At 34.1% G+C, this 27,280-nt stretch overlaps 1 protein-coding gene across 3 annotated transcripts in view; it reads right to left on the reverse strand.

The window, feature by feature from the left end:
- The window catches only part of CNTLN (centlein), a 188,552-nt gene that overhangs the window by 156,970 nt on the left and 4,302 nt on the right, over positions 1-27,280 (reverse strand). For all 3 annotated transcript variants that reach the window (XM_087822644.1, XM_087822643.1, XM_016214503.2), the window contains exon 2: positions 24,122-24,210. In XM_087822644.1, the coding sequence (XP_087678770.1) occupies positions 24,122-24,210 (89 nt within the window). The remainder of the gene's footprint in view (positions 1-24,121; positions 24,211-27,280) is intronic.

Here is a 27,280-nt window from a genome sequence, read left to right on the forward strand (position 1 = left end):
TCAGAAACCATACCGCAAGTGACAACAACTTAGAACTGCTCACAACTAAAACAACTTCATATTAAATAACAGTTTAATTTCCAGATTTAGATACATGATAAAAATACTTAACACATAGTTAATCTTCACTGAAACAGCCACTGAATCATCAGTTTAAAATAATACATAAATATGTCTTGTTAACAAAGACTTTATATAGGGAATTATATTAAGAATAAAATATTGGACATTTGAAAGATGGAGTCAGAGTAGGTGGATCTTTCTTGCACCTCTTCCCTGTAACAAAATACATAAAGAAAACACACTCTACACTCACCCACACACAACACATGCACATAGTAACTCAGTAATCTGAAAAGGCAATCTCTAAACAAAATGAAAATAATAGAACACAATGAAAAAGACTTTGAAATAAGTAAGGATCTTTAAAGACTTAAAAGAATAACTAAAATTAAAAACAAAAACAATAAATAAAACAACAGGAGGATCTAAAAAATCTATTAAAAATCTTGAAAATAATAATATAACCACTAAATAAATAAAAAAGCAATTAAATGGGAAAAGCTCACAACGAGATACAAAAAGGCAATAAGTGAAATGGAGACTATTAATAAGGGATTCATCCCAAACAATGCATAGAAAAATGATGAGATTAAAAATATAAAAGCAATTTTAAGACATGCAGATTTCACTAGGAAACTCCAACATATGCCTAAAGAGTCCAAAGTAGAAATAGTAGGATAAATTATAAAGCATTATTTTTAGAACATAATTGCTGAGAATGTTTTGTTATTAAACAAAAGGGTATCCCCCAAAATAAATACAAAAAAAAGACAGAAAAAAATCCATATCTACATTAACTTATTATTCACTCAACAAATATTTATTGAGCACTTATTATATGATAGGCACTGTCTGAGGGCTTAGGGATGAGGCACTTCCCTGAACAAAATAAAGCAAGAGGCTGCCTTCATGGAATAAGCATTCTAGTTCAGGAATACTGAAATCAGATGAAAAATATGTGAACACACAGCATGCCAACTCGTTATAAATATAATAGGAAAAATACGCTAGGGTAATGAAGAAAGGGATGTCTAGTCCTGGAGAAGTGGGGAGTAAAAGGAAAGTTGTTGCTATGTTTCACAGGATAATTAACAGATGTTTAAGCAGAGGTTTAAAGGAAGGAAGTGAGAGTCATAGGGCTCTCAAAGAAGAGTTTTCCAGGCCATGGGACCAGTAGCAAGTAGGCAAGAATGTAACTGGTATATTCAAAGAACAGCAAAAAAATAAATGCATCTCCCCTTGTATAGACAAGGGAAGAATGGTAGCTGAGGACAGAGAGATCACTGGGAACAAATAAATATATGGTCTTCTAAGCCTTGTGAACATCAGATCTAAATCTCAGTAAAATGGGAAGACAAAGAATAGGTTTGAGCAGAGAAATAACATAATACAAATTATTTTACGAGTATCATACTGGCTCTTGGGTTGAGAACAGACTCTAAAGGTCAAGGGTGGAAGCATGGAGACCAGTTAGAAAGCAACTGAAATACTTCAAGTGAGAAATAAAGATGAATTGGACAAGATAAGTAGGTGTAGTAGTATTGAGAAATGATAAAATTCTTGATATTTTAAAGGTAGAGCTAACAGGGTTTCTTGATATATTAGATCTGAGATGTAAAAGAAAGAGAGAAATCAAGAATGTTTCCAAGGCATTTGTCTGAGCAACTGAAAGAATGGAGTAGACATTATCTGAGACAGAGGATAACAGTGAGGGACATTAAAATTTGGGATTTGGACATGTTAGGCTTGAGATGCCTCATCAACATCCAAGATGTAGCTAGATACGCAAGGGTAGAATCAGTCAAGGCTAAAGGTAAAACTTTAAGAGTCATCCAAATGCATTTAAGATCATCAGTAGATGGAATCACCCAGGTAGTGATTTTGGATAGAGAAGTCTGAGAATTGAATCCTGTGGCACTCCAACATTAATAAGTTAGTAAGATGAGAAAAAAAAAAGAAAATGATACTAACATGAATAAGCAATCATGTAAGAGAATCAAGAGAGAAACTAAGTGAATAAGTGTTTCTAGAAGAAAGGAATCAATTGTATCAAATGCCGCAAACATATTTAAGAAGATACAGACTGAGAAGTGACTGCTGGAGTTAGCAATATTGAGGTAACTGGTGACTTTGACAAGAGCTTTTTTAGGAGAATGGTAGGAATGAAAGCCTAACTGGAGTAAGTTCAAGGCAAAAAGGAAAAAATGGAGATAGTAAAAACTACTCTTCATAGGAATTTTGCAGTAAAAAGGAACATAGAAACAAAACAGATCAAAGGAAATGTGAGATCAAAGGAGATTTAAGATGGAAGATAAATAGCATGTGTATACACATCCACAGAAATAATTCAGGACGGTAAGAGATGATGATGCATGACAGAAAAGGGAGAATTGCGGGGTTCTTGTAGCTTTAGCATACACATAGAAAGCTTGTTTGGCCTCAGATGAGAGTATGAACAGTTCTTCCAAAGAAAAAAAAAAGAAGAAGAAAAAAGAGTATAGATTCATATATGTTGGTAGATGTGGTCATGGGAAGGTACAGACTCTCTTAGAATTCTAAGAGCTTCTATTTTCTCAAGGGTATTGTTTAGAGTTTAGCTAAGCTACTCCATGGTATTGCTGCTTAGATATTCATTTGACTTGTCCAAGCAGCCTGCAGTCACCTTAAACTGACAGCCCTTCAATACAAGTTCATTCCCTAGTGAGCAGCCCACAGAGTCATAGCAAATTTAAGTTCCTGATAGGACTTCCCCAACAGTCTCCCCTGCCTCCCAATACCTCTTTTGCATTCCTTAGAGAAAAACCCCTGTGGGGCTTACCAAACCCCAGCTCTTATGATTTGAATTGATCAATACTGCCTTAGCCCGAAAACCCCAAAGCACTCCACCCACCAACACTAATATAGGCTTATGACCCAGGTCCTGTCTGTCTGTCTGTCTGCACTCAGCCTTCACCTGCCCATGTGACCTCTTGAGGCATACCAGGTACTTCCTCCAGGAACTGTAATAAACTTCTGTATTTCAGTTTTTCCTATGATCTGTTCTTGAACCATGGCTAATCATCCAGCACCCTGTGCTCCACTTAACAAATGTTAATTTGAAAACTTCGTAACAGCTACCTACCAGCTGAGAGTGAGAATGGAAAACAAAGCGATAGAAGTTGACAATAGAGTGAGCATAAAATAGTCTTCTAGGATAATGGGATAGTACAGGACCCAGAAAAAAAATAGGACATTATCAGGTAGGGCTAAGGACCACTGAGCTTAGTGGTCATAAATTTACATAAGACCAGTCACTGTGGTTCACGGTTTTCCTCTAGCGATCTTCAATCCTCTAGATGTAGGCACAAATAAATGGAAAGTTAGAACAAACCACATTTGACATTTTTCAAACATATTATGACTACTATTTTTAGTGCTTGCACTTTATCTTATTTTATTTTCTATTTACCAAGCATCACCAGCACATTTAATGCATAATCACAGACCATTGTTTTCAACTGTTTTTTTCTTTTTGTTTCTTTAATTAGTAGAAAAATTAAACATACTGTACTTTCATAAATTGAAATGCCTTTTTTCCTAATTTGCCATTTCCTGTCAATATATTTGCCATTTTATAGCTTAGTGTTTTTTTATTTATTGATTTATAAAACTATTACATTATATAAAATAAAAATATTAAATATATATGCCCTTTGCTTATCATTTGTCACTACCAAATAACCTCAAATTATTACTTGATTTTTTTTAACTCACCATTATAAAATTATGAGGATTGCAAAAGGAATACTATATTCATTCAAGATATATGCCTCTGGAGAAAAGTGGCTTCAAATCCTAAAGAACAGGCATGATAGAGTTTACCCTGGAACAAAGACCCAGGCTGACATAGCCAAGACATTAATTCCAGTAAGAAATTCCCTCTGTAAGTTCCTTTCTGGATATACTATGCATCTATTTTTAACCTGCCAGGAATTAGTTTAATTTACAGGGATAAAGTCTTTCTAATCCACTCTTCTGTAATAAGACTAAAATCCCCATTAATGTCAAAATAAATTCTGGTGGTCCTTTTAAATGAGATTATATGCCACAAAACCCAAACAAGAGCATTATTACAGCTTCCAAGTGAGCTTGCTAATAGGTTGATTATCTCCTATGACACAAGTATGTACATAACTCACTCAGTCTAACCCAATGATTCTCATAGTGTGGGGAACCAGAGAAGTAGTATCAGCTTCACCTAGAAATTTATTTCTAAGGCACCATCTTCCACCCACCCTGAGGGCAGAAACTTGAGTGTAGGGCACAGCAATCTGTGTTTAACAATAACAAGGTGCTATGGACTGAATGTTTCTTTCATATCCATATGCTGAATCCCTCATCCCTAATGTGATGCTATTTGAAGGTGGAGCCTTTGGGAGGTCATGAAGGTGTAGTCCTCATGAACAGAATTAGTGCCCTTACATGAAGAGGTATTAGAAAGATGATCTCTCTCTCCCTCTCTCCCTCTCTCTCTCGCTTTCTCTCTCTCTCTCTCTCTCTCTCTCTCTCTCTTTTTCTCTCTCTCTCTCTGCCTTGGGATGACACAGCAAGAAAGCAACTGTGTGCAACAGAGCTCTTACAAGGAATGAAATTGGCAAGCATCTTGGTATTAGACTTCCAAGTCCCCAGAAAAACAAATGTTTGTTTTAAGCCACCCAGTCTATGGTATTCTGTTATAAAAGCCCAAACTGACTAAGACATAAAGCCTCAGGTAATTCTTGTGTGCATTAAAATCTGAGAGGCACTCAAATAACAATAACTGACACACTTCTTAATAGATTAAGCTGAGTCATATAATACCGAAAGTGTAAGACATAAATGAAATGTAAAACTTCAAGTAGAATATAAACTTCAAAAATATATCTCAATGGCATATTTTATAACCAAAACCCTCCAAAATTGAATATCATGTTATAGTTTCAATTAAAAAAAAAAAAATCACAATTCAAAAATCTATATAGAGATTTGTCCAGCAGCTCCTCCTGGTGGTATAGGAAATCTAATATTTTTACAACAGGAAAATATTCCCAAGAGTTATCAGAGCTATACTATGAATACACTATTTTTACTTAGAATTATATAATGAAAAAAAGTTGTTTCAAGTTTAAAATATCACCAAACTGTTTGGTCAATTCAATTAATATTTATTCTATGGATTTATAAGACATTAAAAAAAGGGTTCCTAAAAAAAGAGATACTGTCAAGAAGCTGATGATGATCAATGACTGAGACAAACTTGTGTTTAGCTAATTAGAACCACTGATGTGCAATAATGATGTGAGCTAAGAATATCTGCAGACTTCTTTAGGATGAAAAATGAAGTGAAGAGAGGCTGTCAAATTTGTACAAGTTTAAAGCACCAGTCACTTTTCCCAAGAGTACTACCCATTTAAACATTTAACATTGCTCTATTTACCCACATGATTTACCTCGCTAACTTTTTGCCATTTTTCTAAATTCAAAAATCTGAGAAATTATTCTAAATCATTAAGAATCAAATTTTTATTGTGTTACAGACCATGCCATATATTATACAACATGAAAGTATTATATTTTCTGGGTTTGAGCCTATTTTTAATGAGATGTCAAAAATGAAATATTAGATACTAAAAGAAACATTTAACTATAAATGAGGCAATGATATCAGGTTGAATTAAAAAACAAAGAAAATAAAAAGCAAAACTTATTGACATTGATTATTCTTAATTAACAAATAGATAATAATGCACAAAATAAACATAGTTGGACTAATGTTTTCTTTCATTTGAGCACAGAATCTATTAAACTGTAGATTGTATACTTAGTAATGGCTTTCCATTTAAATGCATTCTCAATTTCTAGTAAACATCAAAACTTTAAAACAGCAAGACTGATAAAAATGGAAGTTTAGGGAAATGAAAATTATACCATTATCAAATAATTTGTCCTTTTATTCACAAGCTGTTTTAATTATTTTCCTATTTTGAATATGCATAATAAGTTAGTAGAATGGTACCTATGAATAACAAAATAAAAAAACTTGTAAAAGAGAAAAATTTGAAAACTTAACAAATATTTTTAAAACACCTTTACTCCCCAGTAAAAACAGCTATTGAAAAAATTCTGAATAAAAATAAATTACTAAATCAAAAGATTCTAATATACATAAAACTTTTAGTATAAATATCATAGAAGTCCAAGTAGAGTTAAAATATCTATTTTGCTTTAAGAACACCACATAATTGTAATACATAATCCAAAATTTCTAACTATGACATTTATTTTTCAATATAATATACATATTCAGACTACATGTGAAATCCAAAACTTATGCTGGAAGAGTCAGCCTGAAATATGAAAAGTGATTGACTTTTTTTTTTCCTGTTCAATTAGGTAATCCAAAACCAGAACAAAGAATAGAATTAGGCTACATCTGAATCTGAATTTGCAAATTATGGCACAGAGATGAACTCTCTTTAAACAAAGAAGTAATCACTTAATAGAATATAACTTTAGATTTAATATATCACTGAATAATGTATCTTTGTTTCAGATATCCTTATTCATTCAGCATTTCTAAAAATACAATGTTGAAACTCAAAACGAACCCTCTTCTGTTTTATAATTAGAAATTAAATTACTTTAGTTGCTGATTTTCTTGTTTCTTCTCTTTTAACCACTCATCCAGATACTTCTGGATATACTCAACATTTATTATCTAAAACATCCATTAAAAAGTTGGGGAAAAATTGTATATTATATGTCTTTAATAATTGTGCAAATATTTTTCACCCAGAATCTAGAAGTCTCTTACAATGTTCAAAAATATCAGCACTTCAGAACAGACTGTTTTAACATCTGCACATCACCAGGGTTGCCCCCAAGGATTTTTAAATGATGCCTGCCTGTGCTGAATAAAGTGCTAACTTGCACCTTGCATTTCAAACTGTGTCCTGAGCAGCCATCCAGTTGGTACAACACCAGCTGAATTCCCACAGGCCACTGTTCACTCAGGCTTGACTGCAATTATCATGTCAATATTTTGTGCTCCGATATGCAGATATGCACACATGCAAGCTGCATAATACTTCCTTCTCTATGGAATGTTGACTTATGTTCAATGTTCAGGGAATTTTTAATGAAACCAGAAATAAACTTTCAGCAAATGAAGACAATCACAATGATTTTACCTTAAAAACAAAAACTGTATTTCTGTGTTACCTTCTATAATGCATATAAAGGCTGCTTTTTAAAAAATAACTGCAATTTGATAATTCTTTATTTAAATGTCTTCATAAAAAGTTAAAAGACTGTCAAGCGTCTTGTATCTATATAGTAAGAGTTCAAATGTGTTTCTTCATATTTTACTGCAAGTTATTTCACCTTACACAGTATAGGGGTTCCAATTAAACATCTTTCTATTAGTTCCTTTGACTGTCTTCCCATTCATCCACATCTCTGCCTAGACATTTATGGCTGTTGCAACAGGAAAAGTGCTCAGCCGCAAAAATATACTTATGCCCTGTGTTGAGCTGCCTAACAGCACTGCTGCCAGATGGAAGAATTCTGGCAGCTACACTTCTGGGGTCTCCAACCAGCCATGCTACCACCATGCTCCAAAATGCAACCCTTTTTCAGGCTGTGTTGGCTTAATACACATGGGACAGTATACAACCATACAGCAGCTGTGCAACCCATGTGTTTAGGACTTGAATGGAGCAGGAGGGAGGTCTTCCCAGTGATGAGAATACATAATATAACCTTATGACAACAGCTTACTTGTTATGCATCTAAACTTTAACTGTAAATATAAATATGAGATAATCTCTCATCCTCTAAGAGATTTAATCTTAAAGTATTTCAAGAGTGTAGCATGCATATCCTAAACAAACATGTAATAAATACTAAAAAACATCTTGCCTTTTTTATTCCTTTTTATCTCATTTTTCAAAATTGAGTTGTCATGTCCAGACGAGAGAAAGAGAGAGACAGAGAGAGAGAGAGAGAGACCACTAAAAACAGAAGAGTAAGTATGAGAAAAAAAGTTTTGAGAAGCCTGTCAGATAGTAAGTTTAAAATGTTAAAAAGGAGCCCGGCCGGACATGGCTCAACGGTTGAGCATCGACCTGGGATCCAGGAGATCGGGGTTCGATTCCCGGTCAGGGCACATGCCCTGGTTGCGGGCTCGATCAATGACTCTCTCATCATTGATGTTTCTGTCTCTCTCTCCCTCTCCTTTCCTCTCTCTGAAATCAACAAAGATATATTTTTTAAAAATAAATAAATAAAATAAAATGTTAAAAAGGAGAGCAACACATTTTCAAGATTTATATAAAGATATTTAAAAGTAAAAGCAAATAGGAACATTAAGTAATTTATGTGTACGCTTCATTTGAAAATGTACATATGAAAAAGTAAAAGGTATTACCATTGGTAAACCCAGAACATCTTTATTTTGAGATTTAGATATATTTCTCTTTTTTTAAATTGTTGACACTATTACAGATGTGTCGTCGCGGTGTCATCCCCCTTCCCCCCATTTACCTACCTCCACTCAGCCCCTCCCCTCTGGCCATCACCACACTGTTGTCTTCTAAATTTAAGTATTCAAATTCAATTACAATACACATGGTTTTAAGGATTAGTAAACTGCAAATAAAAATAACAACTTCAAAAAGGCTGAGAGTTACTCTTGGAAGCCTATTATTTAGAAGATACTAATTGGCATTTCTTTCTCAAGACTTTACAAAAACATATTGAAAAAAATCTTAAACTATAACATGAAATAATGATGATGGGTCAACATATACAGAGCACTGGGAAATTTGTATGGCTCATAGTAAAACTTGATAAATATAAGCTATTATAATTATGGATATTCTATGATGTATTAAACTGTGAACACTTAGAATTGCAAATATATCTTCATAATATTTAACAAAAATAGTATTTTCCACATAGTTCAAAATATACTTCCTTATAAAATATAACTTTAAAAACTCATTTTGAATTATAGTGCAGTTTAGTACAGTTCAGTGGGCAGATATCTTTAAGGAGCAATCAGGAATATCCTTAGTCCATTACAAGACAATAACTGACACTACGAAACCCAATAACAGCACATAGTCTTAATTATTTTCCCTTTCACATCCCCATGATAAAATTCATCTTTTTCCTTTCTGTTTATTCACAATACCTTGTACAGTAATAATGTACTTCATTTTTATCCCATTTAATATCATGTTTTAATATTTTATTCACTATTTCTCTTTGCATTCCAGATTATTTCTAAATATCGTACACAAACCAATTTATTCAATAATTTTTCTATGAAGCCTCTGCTATAAACACTTTTTCATCAAGAAAAATGTCAAATATTCCTTTATTTCACCATTGTAAAATCAGGGTTTTTTTCTAAAAAAAAAATAGAAAAAGATTCTATACCTTTAAGTACAAAAATTAGTTAGAATACTAATCATGTCAGAATTCCCCATAAAACTATAATGAACATTAGAAGAGAATGAATTAATTCAGGTACCCAGAATGTGTACCAAGGCTCCCAGAGGTGCTATAGTGAACATTCATAGGCACTGTGGGATATTTTAAATGTCTGAGGGAAACACAGCAATACTTGACATCTGTTGGACACTGCACAGACTACTAGCTAGAGGAAGTTCAGAGTTTCAGCACTAGATTGTACTACATTCCTTTCATGGAATCATAGATTTATAAAGTTGAGTTTTTGACCATTGTTGTGAAAAAAGCCAAGATGGGAGCAAAAACGCATCATGGAGAAAAAAACTGAGGGTGGCACTATCCAATCTGAGTCTAAACTTTGAGAACTTGTCCAGTACCTAGTAATCTCACATATGGTGTAGCAAAATTATGGTTATTAAATAATTAAAATATTTTTTCCTTTTAATTTATATGTATATTTTTAATGGCCATTAAGTTGTTAAAACAAATACTTAATCAATGAAACACACATATAATTCTTTTTAATTTGAAGTACCATAAAAACATATTACTGAGATACTAAGGGCACTAAAAATTGAGAACATTTGGGAACCTATAAGCTAATCTTTAAAGAAAATAGATCCATTATTTAAATGACTCAAGATTATAATATGTGAATAGTTATTAATTATAACACATAGAATAACAGAGATCTTTACTAAAAAATCAACTCCCTGTAGTAGTTCTTAATTGGTATAATTACAACTCTACTCAGTTTCACTCAACTTTAATCTCACTTCACCTTATACCATCCTCAGCATTACATCATATATTCCTCTTCAAGTCTAAAACTGAAGGACTGTAAGAATATAACTCGGGTAATGAGAAATAATAATTCTCAAGGTTAAATACAGATGCTTTGGCAAAATTTGTAACCACTAAGAATTTCCAGATACAAACATCATTACCTATATCAGTCAGTTACCTTTATTATAAGAAGACTGTTTGAAACTCTGAATATAACAGCAACAACCACCAAATCTGTTGAATATTTATATCTGGTACTTTAACGAAAAATGTTAATTTCCGTGTAAATAACATAAAACTCACCAGATTAGAAAAAATCCTTTCTTGGCATAATTTCAAGTTAATATAAGTTCCTACCCATTTACAACGCATGATACGGTTTAAATTCTCTAAAAGATCTGCGTCATTTCTCAGCATATAAAGCTGAATTAATTTCCACTGCCAGCCTTAGAAAGGAACTGGAATCAGATTACCCTGCTGCCTTAAACAACTTGAAAACTATACAAAATATTTTCAGACACTGGGCATAGGTAGCAAAGGACTGTGGTCCCTGAAGGAAGAAAAGTCCAATATTCTTAATAAGCTGTATGATTTCTGCAGCTTGATACTGAAGGCAGTCTTCAAGCTACAATAAAGGAAGAAGAAACACAAAGAGTGTGCACTATCTCATTAAGTTGAGAAGATACAGACTGAAGTTCGGGAAAGCCATGATGCGTGGAACTTGTGAGGCAAAGAGCTGGAGGACGGAGTGCAATGAGAGCAACACACCACTGGCTCCAGAGGGCTCCTCTTTGTTTGAGACTTGATTTGTCCATGCCTGCAAGGAAAGTACTGCAGGCACGGGAGAGAAGCACTGGGAAGCAATATACTGAACAATTTCTAGAGGTCATAGAGGGATGAGAATAGTTCATGTTCCAATCAGTCAAAGTGGAAAGACCATGTAATACAAGGCACTAGGTAGATTCCCCAAAAGGGTCGTGCTTTAATAGTGGGACTAAATTCACTTTAAAGAAAAAAGGTTATCCTGGATCTATGCTAATAAAGTCTCAAAAACAGCAAGCCAATTCACAACTTAACTGCATGCAAGAAGTCCAGCCCTAGCCAGTTTGGCTCAGTCGTTAAAGCGTCAGACCATGGACCAAAGGGTCCTGGATTCAATTTCAGCCAAGGGCGCATACCTCAGTTGCAGGCTCAATTCCTGGTCCTGGTTGGGGTGCATGCAGAGGCAACCAACTGATGCGTTTCTCTCACACCAATGTTTCTCTCTCTTTCTCTCTTCCACTCTCTCTGAAAAGCAATGGAAAAAATATCCTCGGGTGAGGATTTTTAAAAAGTCTAATATTCTTTATGGGAGTACAACAATAATCAAACACTAAATAGCATAAAATTCACAATGTTTAAAATCCAATGAAAAATTACCAGCCCTGGCTGGTGTTGCTCAGTGGTTAGAGCATCAGCCTGCACACCAAAGGATTGTGAGTTTGATTCCCAGTCAAGGGCACATACCTGGGTTGCAGGTTCCATTCCCAATCCAGGTTGGGGCACATGCAGGAGGCAACCAATTGATGTGTCTTTCACATAGATGGATGTCTCTCTCTCTCCCTCTCTCTCTCTCTCTCTCTCTCTCTCTCTCCCCCCTCTCCCTCCCTCTCTTCCTCTCACTCTCTAAAAATCAATGGAAAAAATATCCTTAGGTGAGGATTAACAAAGAAAAAAAATTGTCAGGCATGCAGGGAAGTAGAAACATTTGATCCATGACACAGAGAAATATCAGTGATTCAGATAATGGAATTAGGGAATTCAATGACCTTAAAATGCCTTTTATAAATATTAAGAATGTACTTAATAATTTAAAGGAAAACATGAATATAATAGAAAGAAATGAAAAATTTTTTCAAAAAGTAAAATCTCTAGATGTAAAAAACATATGATCTGAAATGAAAAATACACTAGATGGGATCAGCAACAGATTAGACAGTGCATAGGAAATTAACATAAAACTTGAATCATAGGAATAGAAATTATTCAATACAGAGCAGAAGCATTTTCTTTTTTTATTATTGGTCTGAGAGAGAGGAAGAGAGAGGGAGGCAGAGAAAAAGGGGGGGGAGAAAGAGAGAGAGAGAGACATCGATGTGAGAAACATCAATCAGTTGCCTCCTGCACGGGCCCCAACCAGGGATCAAATCCTCAACTCAGGTATGTGCCCTGACTGGGAATCAAACATGCCACCTTTCGGTGTATGGGATGACACTCCAACCAACTGAGCCACACCAGCCAGGGCAGAGCTGAAGTATTTTCTTACCATTGCCTAAGATCCTTTAGTTTTATTTATGAGTATCATACTATTTTTCCAAATAATATTATCTAAACAATATTGTAGTCATCTGGGTAATTAATAATTCTCACCAGTGAAAAAAAAGTCATTTAAATGGAATGTCAAAAAAAAAAAAAAGGCTGTGGGCTTTTCTAGAGAGTACAGATGCATTCACAGTAAATATACAAGTCATAATTTTTAAAAATCACTGCTTTCACTTCAGTAGGAAAAATATGCTCCATAACACATGCCCTCATGGTCGAACCAAGTTAATCTTCAGAAGTGCTCATAGAAACACAAATAAGAAACCTACACATGGGGTAATTGTCTTGATGTCTTTTTCCTTCTGACAACTACTTATGGGACTTTTGTATTTTAATGTAACAATTTGTCAGTACTCCTTTTAAAAGCAAGTAAATACTTTAAACTGGCATTAGGTGACATCAGCAGAATGATGGAATGAGAGATTTCAGCCCTCATCTCCCAACAGAAACACAGATTTTGACAATCACCCAGAGACAAGAGTATCTTTGTGGGAGGTCAGGAGTCCGACAAAGAGGCCCAACATCGTGTTGAAGCAAAATCATCTGAGGACACAATGAAGAGGGTAAGAAGAACATTTTCAATTTACCAGTGTCACTCTTCTTTCAATGTGGCATAGCCCAGTGCCAAGAGAGACCTCTTTGGCCTATGATTTCTCCCAGAGGAAAAAGGGAGACTGTACTGTCAGGTTTCCCCAATCATGTGGGACGCTGCCTAAAAAGCCCATTTCTTTCTCACCCCACCCAGAACACTAGGAAGATAAACATAATAGTTTGGGGGCATCTAGGAGTAGGCAAAGAGGTAGGGTTCATAGTAACTGGGTGTGAGACTCAACAAAAGACCACAGAGCTAACTAATGACCTCATGGACTCCACAAAGAGGCCTACCTGTGAACTGCATAGGAGGTTTCGCCTGTAAAACCCCTTAACTAGCCTATGAGACCCCCCAGTACTCTCTGGGCCCCTCTAAACCCAGAGATAGCACTCTACAAGCACCCTCACAAATGTCACACATGCCTCTGTAGATCATGCATGAGCACACGGATAGCCAGCTCGACTATGCTGAATTGGGAAAAGATGTATGACCTTGAACACTTCAAGACACTGACTTAGAAAAATAAACAGAGGCTCTCAGCAGCTAAACCAGCTTTCAGGTTCAAAAGAAGACATGCAGTTCTAACAATTCCCCCTTAAGATGCAACAAGAGGACTTAAGTGAGGACATCCATAGAAAAGATCTTTGAGATATCCAGAATCCCTAACCAGGCTAGCTGAAAAAGATTTTTCTCTTGAAGAGCCCATCAATAAAGACTGAGAGAGGTGACTGCTTCTTCAAATACAAACATAGCACAAGACTTCAAGGAACAGGAAAATGAAGAACACATGATACAACCAAAAGAACATAGTAATTTTCCAGTAACCAACCCCAAAGAAATAAATATTAACTTCCTACCAAAGAATTCAAAATAATTATTTTGAAGAAGCTCAGTGAGCTATAAGAGAACACAGACAACTAAACAAAATCAGGAAAATAATACATGAAAAAATGAGAACTTCAACAAAAGAGATAGAACACACAGAAAGGAACCAAAAAGAAATTCTGGAGCTGAAGAACAAAATGAATGAAATGAAAACTGCAATAGTCAAGAGAAGACTCCAGCAAGCTGCAAAAAGAACCTGTGAACTTGAAGACAAACATTTAAATTATCCAGTAAGAGGAGAGAGAAAAAAGAACAAAAAAGAATTTTAAAAGTATGTGGAATATATGGAATATCAAAAACAAGAGTCATTTATGCCTTATGAAAGTCCCAGAAGAGGGAATGGTGAAGAATGTTTATTACTTAATAGGTGAAAATGTCCCAAATCATAGGCAAGATATGGAAATCCAGATTCATGAAGCTGATAAGACCCAAACAGAATCACACAGAGACACATATAATCAAATTCTCAAAAATCAAAGACAAAGATAATTTGAAGGCACCAAAAGAAAATCCACTTCTAACATAAAAGAGAAACAGTATAAGATTATCAGTGCATTTTTCAGCAGATATTTCACAAGCCAGGAAAGAAATGGAATAACATTGAAAAAGAAAAACTGCCAATTAAGAATGCTATACCCAGCAAAGCTGTCCTTCAGCCATAAAGAAGGCCTTTTCAAAAAAACAATAACTGAGGGAATTTATTACCGCTGGATCTGCCTTACAAGAAATACTAAAAGTAGTTCTTCAACTTGAAATAAAAAAATGTTTCCAAGAAGACACAAAGGTATAGTCAAATTCAAAACTCTCTAATATTGATGGTACTAAGTCACCTTTAATTGTAGTAAATAAAAGTTAAAAGACAAAAGTATTAAAAATAAAGAGATATACAATAATTTGTTAACGGATACACAATATAAAATGTAAAGTATGACATCAATAAAATAAACTGTATGGGGTAGGGAAAATAAAAAGTGTAGAGTTTTGTTTGAGACTGAAGTTATCAGTATAAAAGAGACTGCTGTCACTAATAACTGTTTTATCTAAGCCTCATGACAATGACAAAGAAAAAAAACTCCAGTAGATACACAAAAGAGAAAGAACAAAGAATTAAAGAATATCACTATTAGAAAAATCATTAAATCACAAAGAAAAACAGCAAAAGAGGAAAGAGGAAGAAAGGAACAAAAAACAGCCAGAAAACAAAAGATACCAATAGTATGTCTTTACCTGTCAAAAAAAAAAAAATATATATATATATATATGTATGTATGTGTGTATATGTATGTATATATACACACCAAGAGACTCAAGTTATCATAAAGAAAACACATAGGTTAAAAGATAAGAGATTTAAAACTATACTTCATACAAATGGTAACCAAGAAAGAGGTGACTATATGCCTATCACACAAAATAGACTTTAACTCAAAAACTGTCATAAGAGACAAATAGGTCATTATATAATGATAATGGATTTAATTCATCAAGAAAATATAGTGTGTATATATATATATGCATTCTACACTGGAGAACCTAAATATATAAAGCAAATAATAACAGAACTGAAGTGAGGAACAAACAGCAATACAATAACAGTAGGGAGTCCAATAACCTAGTTTCAACAATGTATAAACAATCCAGAAAGGAAATCAATAAGGAAATAGTGGACTTGAATAACACTACAGAGAAAGTGAAGCTGACAGAAATACATACAACATATCCTCTCAAGAGAAGAAAAATAAAAATTATTCTCAAGCCCACACAAAACATTCTCCAGGATATATCATATGTTAAGTCATAACAAACTTAAGAATCCTGAAAGCATATCAGGAAACTCTTCCGATTACAATGGCATGAAACTAGAAATCAATAACAAGAGTAAATTTTTAAAAGTCACAAATACATGGAAATTAAACAACATACTCTGAAACAACCAATAGGTAAAAAAATTTTTAAAAATTTAAAAGGGGGAATAAGATATCTTAAGACAAATGAAAAATGAATCAAAAAATATTAAAACTTTTAGGAAGCAACAAAAGCAGTTCTAAAAGGGAAAACTATAACAATAAATGAAATCAGAAATAAACAGCCTAACTTTACACCTCAAGGAACTTGTGAAAAACCAACTAAGCCAAATGATAGCAGATGCAACAAAATCATAAAAATTAGAGCAGAAAAGTTTTTTAAAAAGAAAGAGATGCCTTGCCTGGTCTGGCTCAGTGGTTAGAGTGTCTGCCTGCAGACTGAAGGATCCCAGGTTCAATTCAGGCCAAGGGCACATACATCGGTTATATGTCGGTTGCAGGCTCAATCCCTGGTCCAACTGGGGTGTGTACAGGAGGCAACCAATTGATGTGACACATCGATGTTTCCCTCTCTCTCTCTTCCCCTCTCTCCTTCTCTCTCTCCCTCTCCTCCACTTCCACTCTCTCTGAAAAGAAATGGAAAAAATATCCTAGGTGAAGATTAAAAAAAAAAAGACATGAGAAAAACATCAATAAAATTAAGTTGGTTTATTTAAAAAGATGAACAAATTGACAAATCTTGAGCAAGAATAACTGCTTCTGTATTTTAACTATTAAAATGAAAATGTTTTAAAATAGTTATTACAAAAATGGTGTATATATATTATAATAAATATTAATGATTATATAATAATTTTAAAATGCAAATTCCAAAATAGCAACTTTTAGTTATAGTATAGATGCTTGACAATTTTTCAAACAACAAATTCATTTAAGATTCCAAGAAATCATTTTGTTGGTGAATTCATTAAAACACTTTAAAGATACTTCAAAAATCTTTTTCAAAATTAGCTATAATGTTAATGTCTATGGAAACTAAGTTTAATCTAAAGTGTCAGATGATTATTTGGGATTACTGTCTTTCATATATTATTATAAATCAGATTAACTCATTACCTCAAAGTGAAACTTCAAAAAGTTCACTATTTTTCCATTTCAACCAGAAGTTATTTATTTTAAACCTGACTGGTTCTTAAGTACAGATTTAGATACTAGCTTTCACATGTTAGATTCATTTCTTATCTGGTGAATATAGCCATATCTGAATATTAAAGGAAAATATAAATAATATTATCTTTGCTATGCAAATTAGAAATGCCTTTGGGATAAAACAAGGCCTCCAGGTATTTTCACTAAGCAGGTGCAAAAGTATATTTCATGTTCCGTTTACTTTCCAACAACTTTAAATACTATTGATCTCAGCATTGTTTAGATACAATTATGTCTAGTTCATTTTCAATTGAAACATTTATTTTTGATGAAAATTTACCAAAGGGATTACTGAAAGGAATAAGTAAGGCTTTATCAATGTTACTGAATGGTAGAAGATTACTAGAAATGCCGCATGTGAACATTTTAAAGTTACCATTATATTTTCTATTGCTTGGGATTCTGTTTAAACATTTATGACTTTCCTTATTTTTTTTAAAAAACAAACATTTGTTCATAAAGTAGTTTTGAATGTTGTAAGATAGTTTAATATGTACTAAAACGCTACAGTCCTACTCAATGAGGTTTTTTTGTTTGTTTGGGGTTTTTTTTGGTTTTTTTTAGACTTTTTACTTTTGTTTAAAGTATTACAGATGTCCCTTATTCTCCCCATTCAATGAGTTTTTGTGGTCACCCTTTTCTTTATGGATTATATTCTCCTGAATAACATTATAAAATGAAAATTTGTTTTAAAAAAATGAGAGCTGCTCTGTGATACTTCCGTATGACAGAATGGATGTGCCTGCCATTCATGAGTATAATATAATTTAGATTTACAGATGGTTTAAAAACTTTTTCCGTTGTTTGCTAATTATAAATTCATTACCCCCACCCCCCAAATAGTAAATGATAATTCCTAGCAGGAGGATTCAAAGGCCTACACTTAACTGCTAGAATTCTGAGATATTACTGTCCACATATAGATGAAGATAAGATACTATGAAGACAAAGACTCTCCAGTAACAACTAATAACCTTTCACTTGACTTTATGAGTAACTACATCAATTTTACAAATGTCAGACCTATCCTAACTGGGACCCTCCCACTATAATTCACATAATTATGTACAACTGAATTAAGCTCTAGGTCAGACACAGCAAATAGGATTTCTCAGCTGCACAAAATCCTATCAGAAGGCTGACTGGAAAGCTGTTTTAATTTAGGACTCAACAGGAAAGAGAATTGTGAATAATCAGTAAAAACTACAATGGCATGAAAGGGGAAGAATGTTGACAGGACAGCTAGGTATGTGCCACCCTTCCCTAGCATAAATTCTTCACTTACCAAATTATTTAAACCCTACTCTGAAAAATGTATTCCAAAAATGTTACATTACTCAACTAACTCTCAAATACAGTGTCAAAATAAAGGTTTTTAAAAAACATGATCATTTTCCACTCTTAGGAAAAATAACTACAAGTACTTTACTCTCTGTCTCCATCAACACACAACTAAAAGCCATGCACATTGTATATAAAACAAAATCAAAAAACTCTGAAGGTAGAGGAAAAAAGACAGACTGGCTAGGAATCTTGGAACCCAAGGAATAACAGTGATGAGTTCCCTGGATTTTCTTTTTGCCTCATATATCCCAGACTTAAAGCAGGGAAGTGAACAACCTAGAAATGCCAAAAGGTGCAATTAGAAAAAGTACCAGGAAGAGCCTACTCTCTAGCCAAAGGACCAGGAAAGGGGCAGCCTAACAAGAAAAACAAAACAAAACAAAAACTTCTGGACATTAGCCACTCTACCCCAGCCTATCACCACAGAGGGGGGGAAATTGTGGACCCATTACCACCCACACCAGCAAAGGCCAAGTGGGGAACCTAGCCTTCAATTGATGCAAGACTATATATAATAAGGCTCTCCACCTCTCCTTCCCTACTGGGGCAGTGTTGAAGGTGGCTAGTGGAAAGTCAGAACTTTTACCAGTGTCCACCAGTAATGAGACTCCCCTCTCTCCATGCTGTCAGTGAAGGTCATATGAGGAGGCATCCATTCCTAACAGCCAGGGTGTATCAGTGGAGGACTAATAGGGAGTGGAAAGTCCCAAGCCCATCCTGCAGTAATGAGAAACCCTTACCTCGTCCACAAGTGCCAACAGAGGCCAAGAAAGGAACCTAAATTTCTAACTTCTCCTGGCAGTAAAATGGAAGTACCACCTCTTCCCTGATGGAGTGGTATCAAAGAAAACCAGCTTAAACAGAAGGTTTAAACCCGTAACATAACACAATACTCAAATGTCCAGCTGCAATAAAAAATCACTAATCATACTAAGAACCAGGAATCTATAAAACTGAATAAAAACAATCCATAGAAGCTAACAGAAATGTTAGAATTATTTGACAAAGAATTTTAAAGGCGCCATCATGAAAATGCTTTAACAAGCTGTTATAATGACACAAAAACAAACTAAAAACACAAATTCTCAGCAAAGAGACATAGATACAAAGAATCAAATGGAAAATTAAGGACTGAAAAGCACAAAACCAACAACTCAATGGATGGACTCAATAGCTTCCTACACAGCATAAAGAAATCAGTGAACCAGAGAGGGAGCAATAGAAATTAAGACTCACTTATGCTGAAACATTAATTTTCTATTTTTCCATAAAATTTCTAAAAATTTTCCAACTATAACGATTAATTTTTTTCAAAATTCTAGAAGATCTTCCCTCAGGTTTTAAAAGATTTTTTCCTCGACTGCATGACGTCAAAGATAGAACATCAGCATAAACAAATAAGACATTAATAATGTTGAAGGCTGTAATATAAAGGCTTGTTACATTAAATACTTTATGAAGCAAATGTATATACACTTACAACTACTTAGCAATAGTGCTAACATTCCTAAAAGTTTATGTATTTTAGTACATTCAGCCTTTTCCAAATAAAATTCTTCACTTACATTTTTTTCATTTTAATTGAATTTAATGGGATAACATTGGTAAATAAAACCATATAGGTTTCAAGTGTGCAACTCAAAACATCATCCGCATACTACATTGTGGGGTCACCACCCAAAGTCAAGTGTCTTTCTGTCCCCATTTATCCCTCTTTTGCCCACTGCCACATCCCCCACCCACTCTCCCTCCTCTGGCTATCACCATAATGTTGTTCATGTCTATGTGTTGTATATATAGATATACTTTTTTAACTTAATCCCTTCACCTTTTTTCACTCAGCCCTCTCAACCCCCTCCCCTCTGACAGCCATCAGTCTATTTTATGTATCTATGTTTCTGTTTCTATTTTGTTTGTTATTTTGTTGATTAGATTCCACATATAAGTGAGATCATATGGTATTTGTCTTTCTCTGATAGACTTCTTTCACTTAGCATAATAGTCTCCAGGTCCATCGACTCTGTCACAAAAGGTAAGGTTTTCCTCTTTTTTACAGCCAAGTAGTACTCCGTGGTGTAAATATACCATAGCTTTTTTAACCAGTCATCTACTGATTTGCACTTGGGCTATTTCCAGATCTAGGCTAGTGTAAACAATGCTACATTGAACATAGGGGTGCATATATTCTTTCAAATTAGTGTTTCAAGACTCTTCGGATATATTTCCAGAAGTGGGATCACTCAGTCAAAAGGTAGTTCCATATTAATTTTTTGAGGAAACGCCATACTTTTTTCCACAGTGGCTGCACCAGTCTGCATTCCCACTTATAGTGCATGAGGGTTTCTTTTTCTCCACATCCTCACCAGCCCTTACTGTTTGTTGATCTGTTGATGGCAGCCATTCTGGCAGCTATGAGGTGATACCTCAATGTGGTTTTAATTTGCATCTTTCTTATAATTAGTAATGTTAAGCATCTTTTCATATGTCTATTGGCCATCTGTATGTCCTCTTTGGAGAAGTGTCTATTCAGATCCTTTGCCCATTTTTAACTGGATTGTTTGCCTTCTTGGTGTTGAGTTTTATAAGTTCTTTATATTTTTTCAAAGATAACCCCTTATCAGATGTGCTTTTATTTATTTCTCCATTTTCAGCATAATACTAACCCCTGTACCTTGATATGTCTGTTATCCCTAAGACCAGAGACTACTTATTTCAATTTCTCAAGAGAATAAAACTTTTGCATCCTGCCTTGATGGAAGGAGTATTGGGAGTCTACATGCTCATCATATAGACTTTAATTCAATCTTTATATTTTTTAGCATCATGCCTCACTCGGTCATCAGAGGTCATTTTTGTCATCTATTCCTAAGACTATTTTAGGTATTATGGATTTCAACATTTTCCATTTTGTTCAGTCAGTTACCACCTATCAATTCGCTTGACAGTTATCAGTAGGTTTAGAAAGAAACTGGTCCAAATTCATAAGTCAAAGGGCCTAGGGAAGAATGTCTTCTGCCATTATACAAATGCCTGAACAAGGATATTCTTTATGATAAGAAAAGCAGAAAAGAAGGGCAATTAGAAATTCCAGGGGTAAAAATATGTTTTCCAGGAAAACCAAGGCACAAATATTACACAGACTTAAGTGTAGCATAGTTCAGGTAATTGATGGACTATACAAAAATATAGTGTATTTGATATTGAGAATATTTTTTTCATAGATATAGATTGAATGGCACATTTTCTCTTCTCAACAGGTCCAAGCATAATGCATGGTTCTTTAGGAAGTAAATATTTACATAATTATAAAATTATAAATGCCATTTACAGGTTCCCAATTTCAAAAGTCAATTCACATTCCAATATCTCATACTGTGATCTATTAACTACAACAATAGAATTACTTGGAAAGCTTATTTTTAAAAACATCTACATCTCATCCCTAGAGATTCAGTAGATCAGGAGAAAGTCTCAGAGATCTATATTTAGGCAAATTCTCCAAGTATATCTTGTTCATATTAGTGAATCACTGCTGTTAATTTTGAGAATCATTACCATAACAGTAATTCCAAAATTTTCCATTACATATCTTATCAGCAGAAGACTTTTGAGTACCCACTCCCAATATATATTTATTTATAAATTGTGTTTATATATATACATCTTTATATAATTAAATATCACATATATAGCAGAATATGAAAATAGAAATCTCAAAGGATGAAAACAATTACCTAACAATATTTTAATATTTGCTTCTGTCACAACCAAAAGTAAAGTGAAAATTAAAGATAGCTTTAGAAAGTTAGAAAATATAACAAATTAGCAAATTTAAAAATATAGGGTGTCCCAAAAAATATACATACTCTTTAAATAATTATAAAGGCAGTGTTTATCAAAATACATTTCATTTTCAAAGTTTAGCTATCAGCTCTTAAAGTGTGTATACATTTTTTTGGGACACCCTGTACATACAAATAAAAATGAGAATAAAGAAAGAATCACAGAAATGGCAACTGAAGTACCAAGAATATATCTTCTAGAAGGCTTACTCTTCTAAAATACAGTGGGTAGAGTGATCACATTTTATCTCAGGGATGACTGAGGAAGTTACAAGGGCAAGTCAACCAAAGACTTAATTCTGATTATCAAAAGGGAAAAACTGATTGACGAATTAGACATACAAGCAACATGAGGAGAAACTGATTATGCTGTTTTTAAGAGCTCACAGTAATCAAGGATAGTAAAATTAAACATAGGAATATATCACAGATTTTAAAAAGTCAAATTCCTGCCTGGACTGTGCATGGCTCAGGGGTTGAGCATCAACCTATGATCTAGGAGATCGCAGTTCAATTCCTAGTCAGGGCACATGCCCAGGCTGCTGGCTTGATCCCCAGCCTGGGGCATGCAGGAAGCAGCCAATCAAAGACTCTCATCATTGATGTTTCTATCTCTCTCTCGCTCTCCCTTCCTCTCTCTGTGAAATCAATAAAAATATAAATAAAATTAAAAATACGAAGTCAAATTCCAGCAATATCAGAATGATCCCAGGGCAAGAGACTCCAAATGTGAATCCAGTTCAAGTTAAGAAAAGTAATATTCAGGTTACATAATCATCATTCCAATAAAGAAAAAGGAAAATGCATCCAAATGCTTAGCTTCTCACTTAGGAAATGTAATGAAATTCATTTAATAGGAACGCAAGTGTTTTAATTGTTCTGCTAAGTGTCAAAGGACTACTCTATACCAAATGTTTGAAACGGAGTACCTACCATCACTCCCCTGTTTCAAGGAGAAGCCTAACAATCTATAGTTAAATGACAGGGCATCTGGCACAGGATAATACAGTGTTAAGTGAAATCCCTCAAACTATTCCAGAACACTTCCTCTACTCTGGCGATGTCATCCCAGGTTTTCAAGTAAATACTGCAGTTATCATAGGGGAATACTAAGCCTTGTCTAGGAAGTTGCCAACAAGGGCAATCTCAAGAGTAAGAAGCCAAACAACAGGGACTTCTCCAATTTTTAAAGTTGAGCTGTAACAGCTCAACACACACACACAATGTCTAAGTCACAGTTTTACCTCTACCTACAAACTTCCCAAATATGTCAGAAAATGAGCAGGAGTTATGGCTTATTTACCTATACTATCAGGTGAATTGGCATCCCTTGAAATAAATCCAATAATTTTATCATGTTCCACATTCATTTGGAAATCAAACGCATCTATTTAGGGCAGTGATTTCCAACTGGTGTACTGCAAGAATTTTGAAAACATGCAATACCTGAGGCACTGACCTATTTTCCCTTAGATTGTCAAATAAAAAAATGACATCAGCCAACACAATAGCCGTCCAGTGTGAATGAATCAAAGTTATGTCTATTTTTTGTCAGATTGGCAAACAATATATTTTTTGATGTGCCACAGAATTTTAGTAATTAGTTTATACGTGCCATGAGATTAAAAAGGTTGAAAAATTACTGCTTTAGGGGATTAGCACCACATTTTAATTTTCACAGCGAAGAGAAACAAATTCAACAAACCAAATATTCATGAAGAAATAACTTGAGAGCTTACCTTTCCACAATCAAACTGACTGCTTGTGTGACATCTGGGTTTGTCACCTGGAGACGTTTCCACAAAGACCATACAAATTCTTTATCAGCCTTAGAGAAACAAAAGACATTTTAAACGGATTGCTTTGTAGCTCTAACAGAGAAGACGATACACTGCCTCAAATTAAAAAATGAAAAAACAAAATTATTTTATCACCAGCACAATAACTATAAAACAGATTCTTAAAAAATATAGCAGGAAAGCTTTATTTTAAAAAGTTTTATACTGATAACCCACATTCACTTTTACTACTTCTACCCTTCACATTTTAAGGTATAAACAATGAAATGCTGAGAATATCAAGGTAAATTTGCTCTAAATGGAAATAGCCCTCTAGCTATTGCTCCCTTTTCAGCTCCCTTTTCAGCAAAATTCCTTGAAAGAGCTACTTATAAACAGTCTCCACTTCTTTAACACCCATTCACTCTATAACCTCCTCCAGTCAGATTTCCCTTCCCACTATTATGCTAAAATAATTTTCAAGGTCCTCTATATAGCCAAATCCAAATGGACAATGAACAGTTTCAGTCCATATGGCTTAGGTCAGTTGTTCTCAACACTGGTTGACTGTTAGGAATCACTTTGGGGGAGTTGTTGTTTTTAAATAGTGATGATCTAGAGATTCTGATTTAATTCGTTTCTGGTAAGGTTCAAGTATTTTTTAAAAGCTTCTGAGGTAATTCTATGCACGCAGCATAGAACCACTGCCCTAGGTGACCTCATTTAATCCCATGGTTTTACTTATCAACTCCCCACATTTCTCTCTCTAGCTGTCTCCTCTACCCATAGATGCAGACTTGAATCTCCAACTGCCTGCTCGATAATTCCACTTGAATGCCTAACAGGTATCCCAAATTTAACTTACCCAAAATACAATGTTTGATTTCCTACCCTTTCAGAAACCTGCACCTCTGTATCTCAGAAAATGACACCATCTACTCATTTGTTCAAAGCCCTAAAACCTAGGAGTTAACATGGGTTGCTCTCTTTTCCTCCCATTTCATAGCCAAACCATCAGTAAATCCTATTGGCCTTACCTACAAAATGTATCCCAATTCTAACCACTTCTCAACTTCTCCATCACCATCACTCTCATCCAGTCAAGTCCATCTCTTGCCAAGCTCTCCACAATGGTCCCCTAGCCTCCTTACAATTCAAAATCCCCCAATTGGTTCCTGTTAATTAGGAAAAGAATCCAAACTCTTTACCAAGACTACAAGATTCCCCATTATCTGGCCGCATACACACCTGGTCGGACCTCATCTATCACTCTTCTCCTTGTTCACACCGCCTTTCTTGTCTACCTGTACCAGAGCCTTTGTACATGTGCTATCCACCAGATCTTCATGCAGATTATTCCCTCAGTTCAGTTCTTTGCTTAAATGTTACCTCTTCAAAAAGACTTCCCTATTATATTTATAGCAACCAAAACTGTTAAGTCTCTGGTAATCCCCTTACCCTGTTTATTTTTTTTCACAGCACATTTAAAAATACTACATTTGTTTGTTGGTGTTTACTTGTGTGGCAGATATCTCCATTTGTAGCTCTCTCCATCATCCATTCTCCCCTTCCTGTTAGTAACAGGAAACATTTTGGCTCTTTGCTGCCCAATTAAAAGACTTGCTTCCCTTGTCTGTGGGCTCTGTAACTATGTTCTGCCAATAAAATATAAGTATTGTTGGAAATCTTAAAATTAGATTTATGTCTACCAATTGTGTTACAATATTTTTCCCCAATATGTTGTTGCTTATTTAGTTTTATGATGAATTCTTTGGGGAGAAAAGGTAGTTATTAATTTCACATATTCAAATTTATCCATCTTTTCCATTATAGCTTGTGGATTTTATGTCCCAATTAGAAGGCCTTCTCTACTCCAATATTAGAAATACATTTACCTATATTTACTTCTAAAATTTTAACTTTTCTTTTTTTTTTAATGCTCAAATCTTTGACCTATTTTCTTTTTGTTTGTTAAAGACTTTTGACAGCTTGAGTACTAGAGAGTACTACCTAACAAATCTTATACATCATGTTTTACTTTATCCCTTTAAAAGTAAGAATTCAGCATTTGGGTTAAAGACAAGAAATGTCAATACAGGGGTGTGCAAAAGTAGATTTGCAGTTATAAGTACGTGAAACACAGGTAACTTGTATTATGTATTCATTATTGTAGTATTTTCCATATGGACAACTGTAAGCCTACTTTTGCCCACTCCATACATAAACATGTCATAACCTGCTCAAAAGGCAATGAAGATTTGGAAAAAGTAAGCTAATACAACATTATGTGCTCTAATTAATATCTCTAATTTTAAAAGGTATGTTGATGACATTAAAAAATCTTTTGAAACCAATGCTATCTATAAATTTATCTTATAGCTTGCTTCCAAACAAAATAGCAAAGGTTGACATATATTTTCATCTCAACTTTTCTACCTAAAATACTAAGCAAGAAAGGGTAACATAAATAAAAATGTAAAAAAATTTTTAAAAGGTTTTCAACACTTATAAAATAACTGAGTTACTTCAGCTTAAATAAGTATGACTTCCTAATAAAGGACTTAGCTCTAGCAGTGAAAGTGACATAATAAGAAATCAGTAAATACATGATCAAAAAATTCTTCACCTTAATTTATACTTTTTTCCTCTTTTTCTTTTTGTTGTTATTATGGTTAATGGTTATTTCATATCTCCTTTTCATACCCAACAAAGAGAAAGGAACGATAAATTCTCCTTAAGCTGTTTTTATCATAGAGCCCAGAGAAAAAATCCTCCTTCAGAGGAAGAGTTCTCAAAAAACACTCTATTGTTTACTGTTTATACCCAGAGGTCATTTAGGGAAGAACTTGCTAATTTCCAAATTTCTTTACTTTAAAATTAAATTATTAATTTATCTTTTATTTATGGACAGCAACAGCATTCAGATTTTCTTCATTACCTAAAAATACTCAAATATATAAGTGATACATAATTTTTAAAAAAATTTTCTTTTGTGAGCAATAAAATGCTAAGAATGGATTGTGGGACTACTCTATGTATTAGTTTTGTGAGTTTCTCAGTTATTTAAATGCTATATCATCTTCAATTTGGATTTTAACTCTGGTTATTAAAAAGACATTT

Source organism: Miniopterus natalensis, chromosome 12 (assembly GCF_054644295.1).
Source record: "Miniopterus natalensis isolate mMinNat1 chromosome 12, mMinNat1.hap1, whole genome shotgun sequence".
NCBI classification, from domain to species: domain Eukaryota; kingdom Metazoa; phylum Chordata; class Mammalia; order Chiroptera; family Miniopteridae; genus Miniopterus; species Miniopterus natalensis.